The 14,743-nt window shown below is 40.7% G+C and overlaps 1 protein-coding gene across 1 annotated transcript; it reads left to right on the top strand.

Moving 5' to 3' along the window:
• Positions 1-347: 347 nt before the first annotated feature.
• LOC142841647 (cancer/testis antigen 55-like) lies at positions 348-9,549 on the top strand. The gene is made up of 5 exons (XM_075958552.1): positions 348-456; positions 4,879-5,063; positions 7,230-7,374; positions 8,232-8,344; positions 9,355-9,549. Exons 1-5 carry the CDS (start codon positions 348-350, stop codon positions 9,547-9,549), a joined length of 747 nt encoding a protein of 248 aa, XP_075814667.1.
• Positions 9,550-14,743: the final 5,194 nt, after the last annotated feature.

Here is a 14,743-nt window from a genome sequence, read left to right as displayed (position 1 = left end):
CACTCCCTGCAGTCTCTCTCCTTTCCTCACCATCTTGGCTCCCTCTTGGTCCCCTCCCTCTTCCCTTCTCTGTCTGTCTGTCTGTCTCTCTCTCTCTCTCTCTTTCTTTCCCCTTCTCCCCCTTTTCCTTCCCCTCCATGACCCACCTAATAAATATCTAACTTTACTTTACATGGTATGTTTATCAGTCTCTCTGGCCTGCCCACTGCAGTCACATAGAGACCTGCTGTGTGGTCTCGTGCACTGTCCTTGCTTGGGACTGGCCGCTTTTGGGACCCTAGCAGCTTGCAGCAAAACCATTTGCATGGTGTGTCTATCTGGCTGCCCCTTGCCCACCTGCTGCCCACATGGCTAGCCTCCGGGGACGCCCAGGGGAGCAGCCACCTTGGTTTGTGGACCTGCCGCTGGTCTTGACCCTGCAGCAAGCTGCTGGGAACCTGCAACAAATCCATAACAGTTGGAGAGATGGCTCAGAGGTTAAGAGCAGTGACTGCTCTTACAGAGGACCTAAATTTGATTCCCAGCGCCCATACAGTGGCTCACAGTCACGTGTACCTCCTGTTCCAGGGGATCTAATGCCCTCTTCTGGCCTCCACAGGGACCAGGTACATGAATGGCAAACAGACATAGATACAAGAAAAATATTCATACGGTAAAAATAAACATATAATTTTTTAAATTGCAATGTAGAACTTGATTTCCACAGGGTTACATATGTTATCAATGACAGATTTCAAAGCATGGATTTAGGTCTTCAGTTTTGATTTTCTTTTTGTATTTTCTGCCAAATTCTGTTTTCCAGAAGGACAGCAAGACAGTAAGCAATGTTCCTTCATGGCCTCTGCTGTGGTTCCTGTCTCTAGGTTCTTGCCCTTCTTGAGTTGCTGTCCTGATTTCCCTCAGTGATGGAGTACTACCAGAGAGTTGTAAACTGATAAAAGCCCTTTCTTCCTCGAGTTGCTTTTGGTCATGGTGTTTGTCCCAGCCATCGACACTGAGACAGGGTTTTATACAAAACACAAATGTTGTCTGCTTCGGCCTAATGTTTAGCTTACAAAAGATTTTGTTTAGAAAATGGAGCTCATAGAGCGAGCAGACAATCTAAATTCAGCTGTCCTTCACCAGTAGCCCTGTTTTCTAGCTTTTTGAGATATATGGTACATTTTCTCATTATTTAACATATTTTTCTAGTAATTTTATGTGTATGAATGTTTTGCCTGCATGTATGTATGTGTATCATGTACTTGCCCAAAGAAGTCAGAAGACTGCATCAGATCCCCCTGTAACTGAAGTCACAGGTGGTTGTGAACTACCCTGTAGCACAAATTCTAATTGTTCTTAATAATAAAAACCCAGAGACAGATGTTAGGGGGCGAAAGCTGAAAGATCAGAGAAGCAGAACAGTCAGCCACTAGAGAGCTCTGACCTTTACCAATGCTCAGACCAAGGGTCAACCCTATCTCTACAAATCCTCAGACTGCCTGCTATCTCAACGAAACCTCAGACTGCATCCAAGCTCCCGTCTCCTCCTTCCTCATATTTCTCTCTCAGCCCAGCCATATACCTTCCTGTCTCCACCTCCCTAGTGCTGGGGTTAAACATGTGTGACTTCCAAGTGCTGGGGTTAAATGTGTGTGACTCCCAAGTATTGGGATTAAAAGCCACCACTGCCTGGTTCTAATTCTCTTTAAGACTAGATTAATCTTGTGTACCCCAGGGTAGCCTTGAGCTCACAGAGACCCATCTGCATCTGCATCTCATCTTCTGCCTTGTTAGATCACAAACAAAGTATCACTACACTAGCCCTTGGATTCTGGGAACTGAACCTGGTCCTCTGTAAGAGCAAGTAAATTCTCCTAACAATTGAGCCATCTCTTCAGCACACATTCTTTTTCTGTACATTTGAAAGAGGCTTTTAAACTTTCTATATAGCTAAAGTGGGCTTGAACTCCTGATCCTCCTCCCTCTACCACCCAAGCACTGGAATTTTAGGTCTGTGCTACGATGCTCAGCTAATTATTAAATATTATCAATATTTCTTACTGTGCTTTGGTTTTTACTTGCCATATATATATATATATATATATATATATATATATATATATATATATATATAACTATAGAGCATATTTTCTTGTGTTTATTTCTTTGTATGTGCTTTTGGATAAATTCCTGTTTGATCATTTTCTCGTTTAAATAATAATTTAATTTTTGTGTAGGTTTTTTTGCCTGCTTGTACTTATGTGCACCACATATAGCAGGTACCTGTGGAGAAGCAGATGGCATATGGAGATTATGGATCATTGTGAGCCACCACGTGGATGAGCAAGTGCTCTCATCTTCAGAGCCAACTATCTGACCCCTTCTTAATGATTTTTGCCATAGGGAGATGAATGGCCAGGACTTCTTGTCATCAGGGACAAGACTGTGGTCATCTGTCAAGCAGTGTGCAGCACATTCTGTATTCAGGCAAAATGCCTAGTTCAGGAATTTTCAGAAAAGCACGATTCAGACTCAAGTTTTCCACTTTCAAAATAACAAGAGAAGTCTGTTCAGGTAGACTTACTGCTTTTCCTGTCCTGAATAGGAAAACTTCTGATTACATCAGGCCAAAAAACATAACTTGCTTCAGTAAGGATCTGTCCAGAGTGAGCAGCCGGGAGAGGTATGTGCTCTTCATACTGGCGTGGGGACTCTGTCCAAGTGTGAATGACAGAAACCAATGTATAAAAGCATAATTGCATGAAAGACCCAGACACACTCCAGGTAATGAGCTAGAAGCTTCTTTAATGTCTCAATCGTTATAATCCCTTCTTTTATACATGAGATATTGGGGGGAAAGAGGAAGAACTTGAAAAAAGAAACCATTACAGCATTTTATCAGCCCTATGAAATCTCTTTAACTCAATGGGTATGATATTCCTTCATTCCTAATGAGAGATACACTGTGCTGTAGAACTATCTTCCATTCATTTAAATAGTGCCAGCTAAGATTCAAAGGCAGCCAGCAGAATCAGAAAATCCAGAAATCAAATTAATGTCAAAGGGGGCAAAGAATCATCTGTCTTATACTGAAAGAATTTTCAGTGAAAGAAATAAAGACCCTGCATGGTAAACTAAATCCGGGCAATTGTCTGATAAAATAAAATATTCAAATAAGAGTCTCACTGTTCTAATGTAAGATAATAGGTGATCTATATTCAATTAAAAATTCAATGGACAAAAGGCAAGAAACAATCTGAGAAAGGGAATCTAAAGGAAAAGAAGAATCCAAACAAAGGAATAAAAAATGAAAAGGAAATTAAGGATACAGTTATAACCTATCTAATGACAAGCACATCAAAGGAAGTTTTGGTACACTTAGTGTTGAAAGAAGTTAAGTTATGTCAAAATATATGGAATAGAGTGAAAAAAAGTGAGCCAAGGGATGTTTAAACTTAAGTGCTTACAATAATAAGAAGGAACCATCTCAAATCAATAAATTCTCACCCAAAGAACTTTAAAAAAACAACGAAAAAAACCCGCCAAAGCCAAAAGGTCCAAATGAACCTGAAAGCGTACAAAGCAGAAACACTAAATAGGTAGCCACACACTCCGGGTACCCGTACTAAGGGCCAACTTTTGAAATTTCCATATACTTTTCTATTGGTTCACTTGTGTGGGAGGCGGGGCTAAATTTCCCAGCTCAGTTTCATTCGTTATGTATAGCCGTGACGTCAACAAAGCCTTGCGTCTCATTGGCTGGACATTAGTGACCTCGTGCAGTCTCCCTGGAGAGGGCACACACAGGAACCTGGAAGCAGCAGAGGAGGGACGCTGTCCGAGGCTCTCCTCAAGTTGGTGGTTAGCTGTAAGCCACCAACTCAGGGAGGCCGAGGAAGCAAACCTGTGGGTCAGAAGATCTCAAGCCTCATCAGAAAGCCGCTGGGTTGCCCAGGCCAGTGGCAACTATGCAGAGAATTCTGCGCGGTATTTTAAATTTCTTTTGGAGGCGGGCAGAATCTGATGGAAAACCCCAGATTCAAGGTAATCCTTTGGCTCTGAGAGTCGTTCTCCCCGTATCCCCCACCTAAGAAGACTCCTCAGAAAGGGTCTCCTCCACCATGAGGTGCTGTGGGGCTTGAATAGCGGGGAGGGACCCGCCGCCATGCAGAGTGGCGGTTAAGTCCTTAAGTTGCCAAGGGTTAGGCCAACAGTGAACTCTCCCTAAGTTCCGTTGGTGTGCCAAGGCAGGAAGCGGTTTGGATGAACTCAAAGGACACGTGACACGAGTCTTTGTGGGCTGTACTGTCTCTGCCTTTCCCTGGCAAGATGCCTCTGTGTAGTCCCCAGTGAAGGGGCGCGTCTCACGTTGAGAGTGAATGTGGTCGTTTTTCCTGAGTACACACTATCTGATGCCAGGGGGCGGAGTCAGTCATAGGGAGGGTACCATGAAGGAAGGGGGCCGGTTGTCCCAGCAGGATACTGGAGCCAGATCCCCAAACATTACTTACCCATCGTGCTTGTGACGAATAAAAGGCAATTTGGTAACATGTCCTTACATCTGCTCAGACCTTCTAATGCTCTGTCAGAGTTTAGAGCCAGGGCTATGCATTTGCTGCTGGTGATGAGGCAGGCTTACCCTAGTAATAGTGGGGGTTTCCAGAGCTTTCTGAGCAGGGAAGATGAGCGCTGCTGCACTTGCGCTCTCTGGGACAGGTCACCCACAGATGCCATGGAGGTGTCATTCGGTAGTCACAACCTTAGGGAGCAGAAATGGTTACTGTGTTCAGAGAAGTGACAATATGTGCTTACATCTGTACAGCTGGTCAGAGTAGGACTTGTGTGTCGCTTGTATTTGATGGGAGCCAGTGTGACCTTGGTTTACCTGTCTCATAGATAACTTCAAGCTGAAGTCTGTCAGAGGAATTGTGACCCATCTCTGCCCCGACTACGGCTGGATTAACGAAACCATCTTTTTCCATATCAGCGTGGTCATTGACAACATGCCTGTGAGCATTGGAAGAAGGGTCATTGCTCTTGTGGAAGAAGATGAAACAACTCATATACTGAAAGCAGTCAAGGTATGGCTGAGTTTACCCAGAGTGTCTTAACCTACTTCAATTTTATTTCTCCCTTGGATTAAGACAGACACTAATGTAGACACAGAGTAAGTTTAATAGGCTTGTTCTCATATTTGGGCAGAGGCAGATGGAATGTCTTTGAGTTCAAGGAAAGACTGGTTTGCATTATATGTTCAGCTCATCCAAGGAGACAATATAAGGCCTTGTTTTAAACAGTCACTCTGATAAATGATATTCTGCTTTATTTATTTGTTCATTTCAGTTATATACGGCAGAGTCTTGCCCTGTGCAATGTCCTCACATTGATTATGAACCCTTGGGTAGCCTCAAACTCCCTTAGGCAGTATACTGCCTAGATTCACTTATTTCTTTCAGCGCTCTATGCACATATCAGCATGTAAACTTCAGCCATCCTGAATTTGACTTAAGGGTGCTAAAAGAAGACACAGACCTTGCTTTCTAATTGGCTTTCAAGTGGTCCTATACCATGAATTGGACCATCCACTCTACCCCATTTGGTTGTCGGGACCAAGATTATCTTAGGATTTTTCTTTACAAGTCTAAGAGTCTATCTGACTTCTTTGCTATGATTGTTAGTGGTGTTTCTATTGTGAAAAAAAATTGAGAACTGGGAGAATACAAGTTTTCCAGGAGAACTTGGAAGTTATTAAAGATCCAATATGTCTGTGGGCTAGTGGAGAGTCAGAATGCACATTGCTCAGAATTCGTGATGCACACCCACCTGCATACTGACAGAACTGGTGGTGAATAGTCAGATAGGAACCAATTTCTTCTCTCCTCAGTGCAAAGGATCCTTGAGAAAGGACAAAGGACCATCCCATCTGTACAGTGAGTGGGAAGTAGCAGCAGCAATTATTTAGGTTTTGAAAAGACATTCAACAGCCTTTGATGTCTGTGTCTCCAGTTTTCATCAGGAGCTTAGAACAATAAGTATCATAATGAGTACATCCAAAGAATCACATGATGAGGAACATAGCCCACTAATTATTATACATGTGTCCCTTGTGATTCTAGATGCACTTTCAGCCACTCTCTGGTGTGTCTTTATGAGATATTTTAATAGCTTGCACAATGTTCAGTTTTGATTTTCAAACTAGTAGCCAGTCACTGTTTCTGGGCAATGAAAATTATCCAGTATGGCTTGTGGGAGATGTTTTTCTGCTGTGTGCTCATGTGACTATTCTCTTATTGTATAGAAAATGCTCATATTTTGTTTACTGAAGAAATTTTCAAAGAAAAACTACCTCCAGTAAGGGTCATAATCCTTGAAGAGTCAGAATATTAGTGTTATTTCACACATACGTAAATGGAGCCCTAGCACTCCTTGTCTATGCAATCTCTTCTGGGGAGCTATCTCTCCCACTTCATCTCCTGCTCCTGCACTCAAGTCCAGAGAGGGAATAACATGCTTTCCTTCCTTGGTCTCCAAAATTGTGCTGCTCTTTCTTCTCTGTCAACTTTATTCTGCTCCACTCCCATCTCCCAGGGAACCCATTTCTCTTCCTTTGCATACACCGCAAAGCCCATTTCCTCAAATTACCCCACCAGTGTCACTCAGTCTAAACTGTTTTCTGTGTAAATGTGCAAAATTGTTTTCTAATTTCAGTTACAACTGTGACTATGACTTGTTTAGAAGTAATATATATCTATATCTATCTACCTATCTATATAGATATATACATATCTATATACATATATATATACATATATATATATATGTTAGACTCTTGAATTTTGAGATCCTAGAAAGTAAGAGCACTGTTTTTCTAAGGTCAGAAGGTAGGTTTGTGAGAGCATTAAACACAGGTGTCAAATTCACATTTGCAAGGCCCTTTCCAATCCATGGAGCAAGCACAGACATAATTGATGCCATCATCTCAGGTCCATGGTATATCTTTAACAGGAAACATATGGTTTAAGTCTGAGAACAGATTAAAAGATTTCTGCTACAGGAGGACTATTTTGGGAAGGCTAATGAAGTCCATTGTCTCTAATAAGGGGTCCTATGTCCTGCAAGCACCCTTCCAACTGTGTTAGGTCAACTCATTAAAGTGCTGTTGTTTTTGTGGTTAATCCTTGGTAAGCAAACAAACTTCTGCCTGCAATTTTTATTTTAACTTCAGTCACTGTCTCCTTCTCTTATAGGTGAAAGTTATGACTAATTGCGATTGTGATACTAAGCCATCAGAGCTTGACAGAGAACTTTGTATTATGTGTGTCACCTCGGTAACACAGGACAACATCTATATCAGCAAGGAAACTTCTATCCCTGCCCAGCTCTTTTCTGGAGGTAAGATTGATAGTTTTTAAAAACATAAATCAAGAGTGTGGGAAATGTCTTTGAAATTGAAAGTAAGGCACAGTAAAGGGAAACGGGAACTCTTTTAAATAGCACCTAGTGATCCTGTCCCCTGAGAATGCCATCATCCATGTGGCTTTCACTACTTAATTGATTTCTTTGAGTGTTTTGTTTTTTCACATAAGGTTTCTCTAAGTTATCTGAAACTCACTGTGTATCTGAGAATTGTTCATAACCTTAGGAACTACCTTCCCCTTCTGAGTGCTGGGATCATAATCTTTGTGCCGCTACATCAGGATACATGTAAAATCTAGTCAATGATAGCATTACACAAGTCAGAGATTTATCTGGAAAATACTTTCATCACCTTAAAGCAAAGGTGCAGATAGGTCTCTTTCTTTTTGTGTCCTCTTTCCTCAATATTCGACAGATAAGTTCTCATATTTTGTCCCTAGCCCAGGTACCAAGGTTCACACACATGATCTACCATGTACCCGGCTGACATCCCCAAGGTGATATCAAAATGGCCACTTGATGAAGAAATCCAGTGTTCCTAGCCATAAATTTCACTCTGAGACACACAGTTGCTAGTTATCCATGTCTGATGAATAAATCCATTTCTAATATCCATGTCTAATGAATAAATCATTGAAGATGAACCAGTGTTTAAAGGGCTTTAAGCTTCCTTTCTGTAGGAAGAATTAGAGATATCTGTCTAAGCATTTGGAAAAGTGACTTTACATTCAAAAAAAGTTGGTCATCCTATTACAGTGACATAGGGCCTTAAGTAATGTGACATGATGTGAGTACAATAATATTTACATTTTTAATTTTCTTGGCTGTTTTAGAATTTATGCCTTACAAAGGAGACTTGCTGCTGATTGATTATTCCTCGAAGCCGGGCAATTCAAACATGAACATCCACACTGTGAGCCCCCTTAACTCCCAGAGGATCAGCGAGGTAATTTGTGTCCATGTTGCCCTTGTCATGGGTAGGTAGCTGCCTATCCTTCATTCCTGATTACTTTCTTGCCCAGAATTTTGCTTGGCAGTATATCCCTGCCAAAGTAGACATTTGTAGTCAGAGACTGCTCATTCGTTTACTGGCTGCTCAGACCTGAAATAATCACACAGAAACTGTATTCATTAAAACACTGCTCAGCCTATTAGCTCAGGCTTCTTATTAACTAATTTTTACATTTTAAGTTAACCCATTTCAATTATTCTGTGTAGAATTGCCACAAGGCTGTGGCTTACCGGGTAAAGTTTCAGCATCTGTCTCCTTTGGCAGCTACATGTTATCTCCCTAACTCCACCTTCTTTTCTACTCTCTCTCTCTCTCTGCTTGGAATTCCCACCTCGCCCTATTCTTTGCATAGGGCCAAGGCAGCTTCTTTATTAACCAATGGTAATAAAACACATTCACAGCATACAGAGGGAAATCCCACATAAGACATGTTCATAAATTGAAAAAGAACTAATAGAAAATAATGTGGAATATACACATACTTAATTCCTAGGCTGTGTGCTTTACTTGACGTTCGGATGTTCTGTGAACAACAGTTAGAAAGCACCTTGACTGTGAAGCAATTGTGGGTAAACGTTGAGTGCACTGGGTTTGAGGTGTTCAGCCTGCTGATAAAGGTGGGTAAGACCATGGTCAGTACAGCCTGAGAATTAGATGTAAAGTCAGGGTGGTATACTGTGTGACCATATTGGTTAACACGAGTGGCACATCCTCTCATCACACAGGAGATAGTGTGTGGGGCCACCTTGGGTAGCTTGAGGGACATGTCTTCTCATCACACAGGAATAGAATGTGTCGATACAGTTTCCAGGTATTCCCTGTGTGTCTAGGATGAGAATCAGTGATGGGCCAAGGGACCTGCTGATGAGAGCCACGGGGTTGTTGAAGGTCATCTGTGGTGGGTTCTGCTTCTCCATACTCAGTGTCTTCATTTCTCTTCATAGGTCTGTGTGACCAGTATTAATGGAAGAACTGGCGTGGTAGATGACTTCATCTTTTTTACCCTGGATTCTCTCCATACTCTTCCTGGTTATATACCTGCATTAAACGATATTGTTAATGTGGTTGTGGTAGACAGCATTCAATCGCACTACACCTGTAGGGTGGTAGCTATGTTTCCAGCGAAGATACTGTATTAACCGATCGTTTAAAATCCTTTGTAATTTTACTACTGGGCAATAATGCTGGATTAAATAAAGTTGTTTGAACGAGCAAATAAATATGTATGCAGTCAAGACTTTTTATTTTCAACACTCTTGGTTTTTTGTTGGTGATATGGATTCACTTTTGGAAGATGACCTATCAAGTAAAAATTGTGCCCAGTAGATTCTTGAATATAAAAGAAACACCTTGCCCTTAGGTCAAATTCACAATTATCCTTATGCAAAAGTATGTACTTTGTTGCCAATGGAACCTCTTTCTATGCTAGCATTTAACCTTCATACAAATAAAGGTGTTGAGTATTTTCCCATCTTGTATCAGTTAGACTAGCTCTTGGTACATATTATAGGCAGATTTTTTAAAGACTTTAGTAAATACATTCACTGTGCAGCAGTTTGCACAATTTTAATAGTGGGGATTAAATTGTTCAACATTCTATTAGGAGCTCATTTGTTCATTTAAATGAGAACATTATCCTATGTTAAAATATGATCTGTGAGTGAATTTTAGAAATAGGAATAGCTTTTTGCATACATGAATCATGTGGAATCATCAAAGCTTGCTGTTTGAAATTCATATTGGTTTTCCTATGGTAAAGGGTCTCAGAATATCTTACATCTGTACCTCATGAAATTTCTTTTTTCTCTTTGATGAAATTTAAATGCATCCTTGGGTCAGTGGCATTTGAGTGAGGGGGAAGTGGTTTTGTCTTCAGCTCTGGAGCACTATCTATAATTTGACCATATTTCCTAGCCCCCAGCAAATAGTTTGACTTTTGATTTTTTTTCATCAGTATACTCCACCCAATTTTTCTGCTCTATCTTATAATAAAGAAATATAGTAAAAGGATATGTCTTGATGAGTTTAAGCTTTGGCTTACTGATTATTTGCACAAATTCTGTAAATTCTTTATTATCTAATGCAGTTCTGCACAAATGTGGACTAGTCAGCCTGGGTTCTCAGGGCCCTGACTGAAGATGCAGAAAGAAAGAAAGAAATGAAGATGGCAAGGAGTGGGCAGATTTGAAGGCCTGCTAGCCACCTGGAGCCATGGCAAAGGCAGCAAGGAGTAAGTAGGCAAAAGGGGGAGGTCTACTTGCCATTCAGGGCCATGGTGATGTCTGGGCAGGGATGTTGCCAAGGGCCATGTCTGGGTCCCTGGTCCTATAGTAGCCAGGGTGTAGCATGAATAATAAAATCTCAGAGACAAATATTGGGGTTCAGCGAAGCAAAGCAGTCAACCACTAAAGAACTCTTACCTCTAAGAAATCTTCAGACTGAAAAGAGAATGAGATCCTGTCTCATTTGCCTTATATTCCTCTCTGCTGCTGGTATTAAAGGCCTGCAACACCCCTACCTAACCTTTATAACTAAGTAGTATGACTGCTGGGATTAAAGGTTTTGTGCCACTGTTGGAGAAGGGAGGCTGCTTGTTGGTTCCCTACCGCCCAGCTAGCTTAGACCTGATAATCACACAGAAACCATATTATTTAAATCACTGCTTGGCTCATTAGCTCTAGGTTCTTATTGCCTAACTCTTACATATTAATTTAACCCATCTCCATTAATCTGTGATTAATGAAAGTGGCTTACCAGCAAAGTTTTGGCATGTCTGACTCTGGTGGCTGCTCCATGGAGTCTCTCTAACTCCACCCTTCTTTTTCCCAGCATACAGCCTAGCTTTCCCTGCCTAGTTCTGTTCTTCCCTGCCATAGGCTCAAAGCAGTTCTTTTTTCATTAACCAATAAAGCAACACATAGACAGAAGGACCTCCTACACCATGCCACCAATGCCTGGCCTGTATGGTTGACTAGCGTGGCTAGCTTTGCACTATAATATTCAGGCAAGCTTTATTTGTTAGATCATAAACAAAATGTCTCCATGTTTCCCCCTTTTTGTCTAATATAAAAAGGTTATAACTAATATAAGAAAAACATTATAAAATAAGTATAATAACTATATACAATGTAAACAGGCAATAAGTACACCCACAATATCTACTACATATGGATTTTACAAATTCAGAGAAAATGCTCCATTATCTGTCCTATCTTGGTGAGTCTGAGGACTTGTACCTAATTTACTCTCTATCATAACTTGCATTACCATTCAAAACTATATTTTGATATCTCTCAACCTTATACATTTTACATCTCTTTAGAGAGTTTCTTTTTTTCTTTTTATGGAAAACTATAACAATCTATTCCTGGGATCTTTATCATCCCTTTTTGTTTATTTAATATATCATTTAGAGTTCAATTTGATCTTTCTATAACTTCTGGACATGTAGGGTTGTGTGGTATACCTGCAATATGCTTATATATTATATTAAACAAAAACTATTTCGTTTTCTTAGAAACAGATGCTGGAGCAGTGTCTGTCTTTATTTGTACAGGTATACCCATGATGGCCATAACTTTTAGACAACATATGATTACCAAATCAGCATTTTCTGAACTCAAAGCAGTTGCCCACTGGAAACCTGAGTATCAACGGTGTGATGTACATATTTTAGTTTTCCAAATTCTACAAAATAGAACACACCCATCTGCCAGATTTCATTCCTTTGAGTACCCTTTGGGTTACTTCCTGCAGTGTTGTGAGGAGCTGCGGGCCTGCTTTTTGTCCCGCCCGGCTCCCGCACGGCTAGCTTTATACCAGAAATAACAACACACAAATTGTATTCTTTTAAACACTGCTTGGCCCATTAACTCTAGCCCCTACAGGCTAATTCTCATATCTCAATCATCCCATCTCTAATAATCTGTGTAGCATCAGTCTTACCGGGAAAGATTCAGCATGTCTGACCTGGCAGCTTGCTTCATGGCGTCTGCCCGGGCGAAGGGAGCATGGCCTCTGAGCTCACTTCCTTTTCCTTCCAGCATTCTGTTCTGCCTACTCCACCCACGTAAGGGATGGCCTATCAAAATGGGCCAAGGCAGTTTGTTTATTACCAATAACCTTCCTCCATCATTTCCCTTTTTTCTGTTTAAACAAAAAGGAAAGGCTTTAACTTTAACATAGCAAAATTACATATAACAAAACAGTTATCAAGTAAGAATTACAATATTTATATCTATTTTATCTTTATCATAACTAAGGAAAACTATAACTATCTAGTTTTCAACTCCATCAAAGACCTATGTAAATGAGAAGTAAGCAACTTACAAAACTCTAGAAATGACAGAGACATCTCACTGCCTGGACAGTCACCCAAAGTTCCTCTGTACCGTTGGGGCATCCATCTTCAGCCTTCAGGCCCATAGTATCCAGCAGACATTTCCATAAAGCAGGAAATTTCAAAGACAGTTCAGTCACTATCTGCTGTGTCCTGCAGAATGTCTTACAGACTCTTTCATGAGTCATGAACCCCAAAAGACTGTCTCACCTTTAGGCAAGTTCAGCAGTCCTCTCTCTGTGGGTTCTCTGTGTCCATTTTATGCAACAGTCCAGGCAAGAGCAGTTTCTTGCCCAAATGGCTATCCAACTCCATAAGGATCCTCTTCGATACCCATCTTCCTCTCGAAGTAGATTGGTGCCGCCAGGAGCAGATATGTCTCATTGTCATGAAAAGTCCTAAGTTATTAAAACATTTAAAAATGCCATATTCTGTAGTCTTTGAAATATACGAAAAATGCCTATTTAACTGAAACATATCTCTATATATCTAGAAAATCTAATTAACATGACTACAAGCTTGACTATTATTGATGATTATCCATTAACCTATATTTCTTAATTATACATTACATTTTTAAATGAACTACACAATCACAATACCTTAATCAAGATCAGAAATACATATACATATAACAAAATTGACCTTAAAATTCACACCAATGCAAATTACTCATACCTATATCATTTCCCCCTTTAAATGTAAAAGAACATTTATAAACAATATTTTGGGAACACGGGCACAGTTTTTTCTCTCCAAACTGCTTCCTGCTGAATGGGGGTGCTGTTAATCAGATCATTTAGGGTGTAACCTGTGTGCCAGGTTTATCTCAGCTGGCAGTTGAGTGAAGTCATTTTTTGAGGGTGTTCACAGGAACTTTTCGGGAGGTCGTGGTCTATCATACCATATCGGGATAGATGCAATCCACAGGGTCTGGTCCTCTGTGAAAACAAAAGAAGACCCTTTCCAAAGCATCATATCCTTAGACCCAAATTCTGAAGTCATACCCTCATGATATCCGTTTTGGTTCCACTTGGCAGCCCATATAATGAAATATCTCTCTGTACTTAGCTCCTTCAAAGTCAAAAATTTTAAAGAAAACACAATGTACATAATCCAGACTCTCTGTGAATTTTCCATTTTTACGTGGCTTATTTTTCTTTATTTCTTTTAATCTCTTAACTATCTGTACTCTGTCTCTTTAAAGACTTTACCTTTTTTTTAAACCATCAACTTTATTCTCTATATTCTTTTTCTTCTCTCTCTCAAGCCTACGTACATTCATCCAACAGTGTGGTCTTTTATGTCTGAATCTGTTTTATTGTGAATCTGTAACATCTTTTTACTATCCAGGAGCATTTCTTAAAATGTTAAGCACTTCTTAAAAACTTAAGTTGCACCATATAGAGGTAATACGGTACCGCCTGTTTACTGCCAAGTCTAAACCTTAACTGCACTGTTATTAGACTAATTACGGTAGTTCCTGCGGGCCAGCACAGTTCAGCATGGAGCAGTGGCTCCTGCCTCAGATCCATTTGGTGCCCCTGAGCTGAGCACAGTTCCAGGCACACAGCAAGTCCACATTGGAGCCACACTCAGCAGTTTAATTCTGAGACTGAGCGTGCAGCACAGAAACTCTTTTTATCCAAGTTACAACCAAATCTGACAGGCAGGGCACTGCTCAGTCTGAAAACATGTCTCTTCCGCCATGCTCTTCTGCCTGCCTAAGCCTGATTCTGCCATCTGACCAGGTGCAGGCTGGGAGCGCTGAGAGCACTCTCCTTCTGATCCCAAGCGGGAACAGAAACATCCAGTCCCATAAACTCCATTGAAATGTTTAAAGCCAGAGTTTGCAGTGACGGCACAGTCCCAAGAAACCGCACTTTAAAATGTAAAATGAAGCAGCTTTTTTTTCTGCTGCTGTTGCTGAATCAGGAAATCTCTCTACAGCACGCCACCAACAAACAGCCAAAAGCTGTGTTAAACTCTGTTTT

This window comes from Microtus pennsylvanicus, chromosome X (genome assembly GCF_037038515.1).
Source record: "Microtus pennsylvanicus isolate mMicPen1 chromosome X, mMicPen1.hap1, whole genome shotgun sequence".
NCBI classification, from domain to species: domain Eukaryota; kingdom Metazoa; phylum Chordata; class Mammalia; order Rodentia; family Cricetidae; genus Microtus; species Microtus pennsylvanicus.
This window is presented reverse-complemented; position numbering and strand designations above follow the sequence as displayed.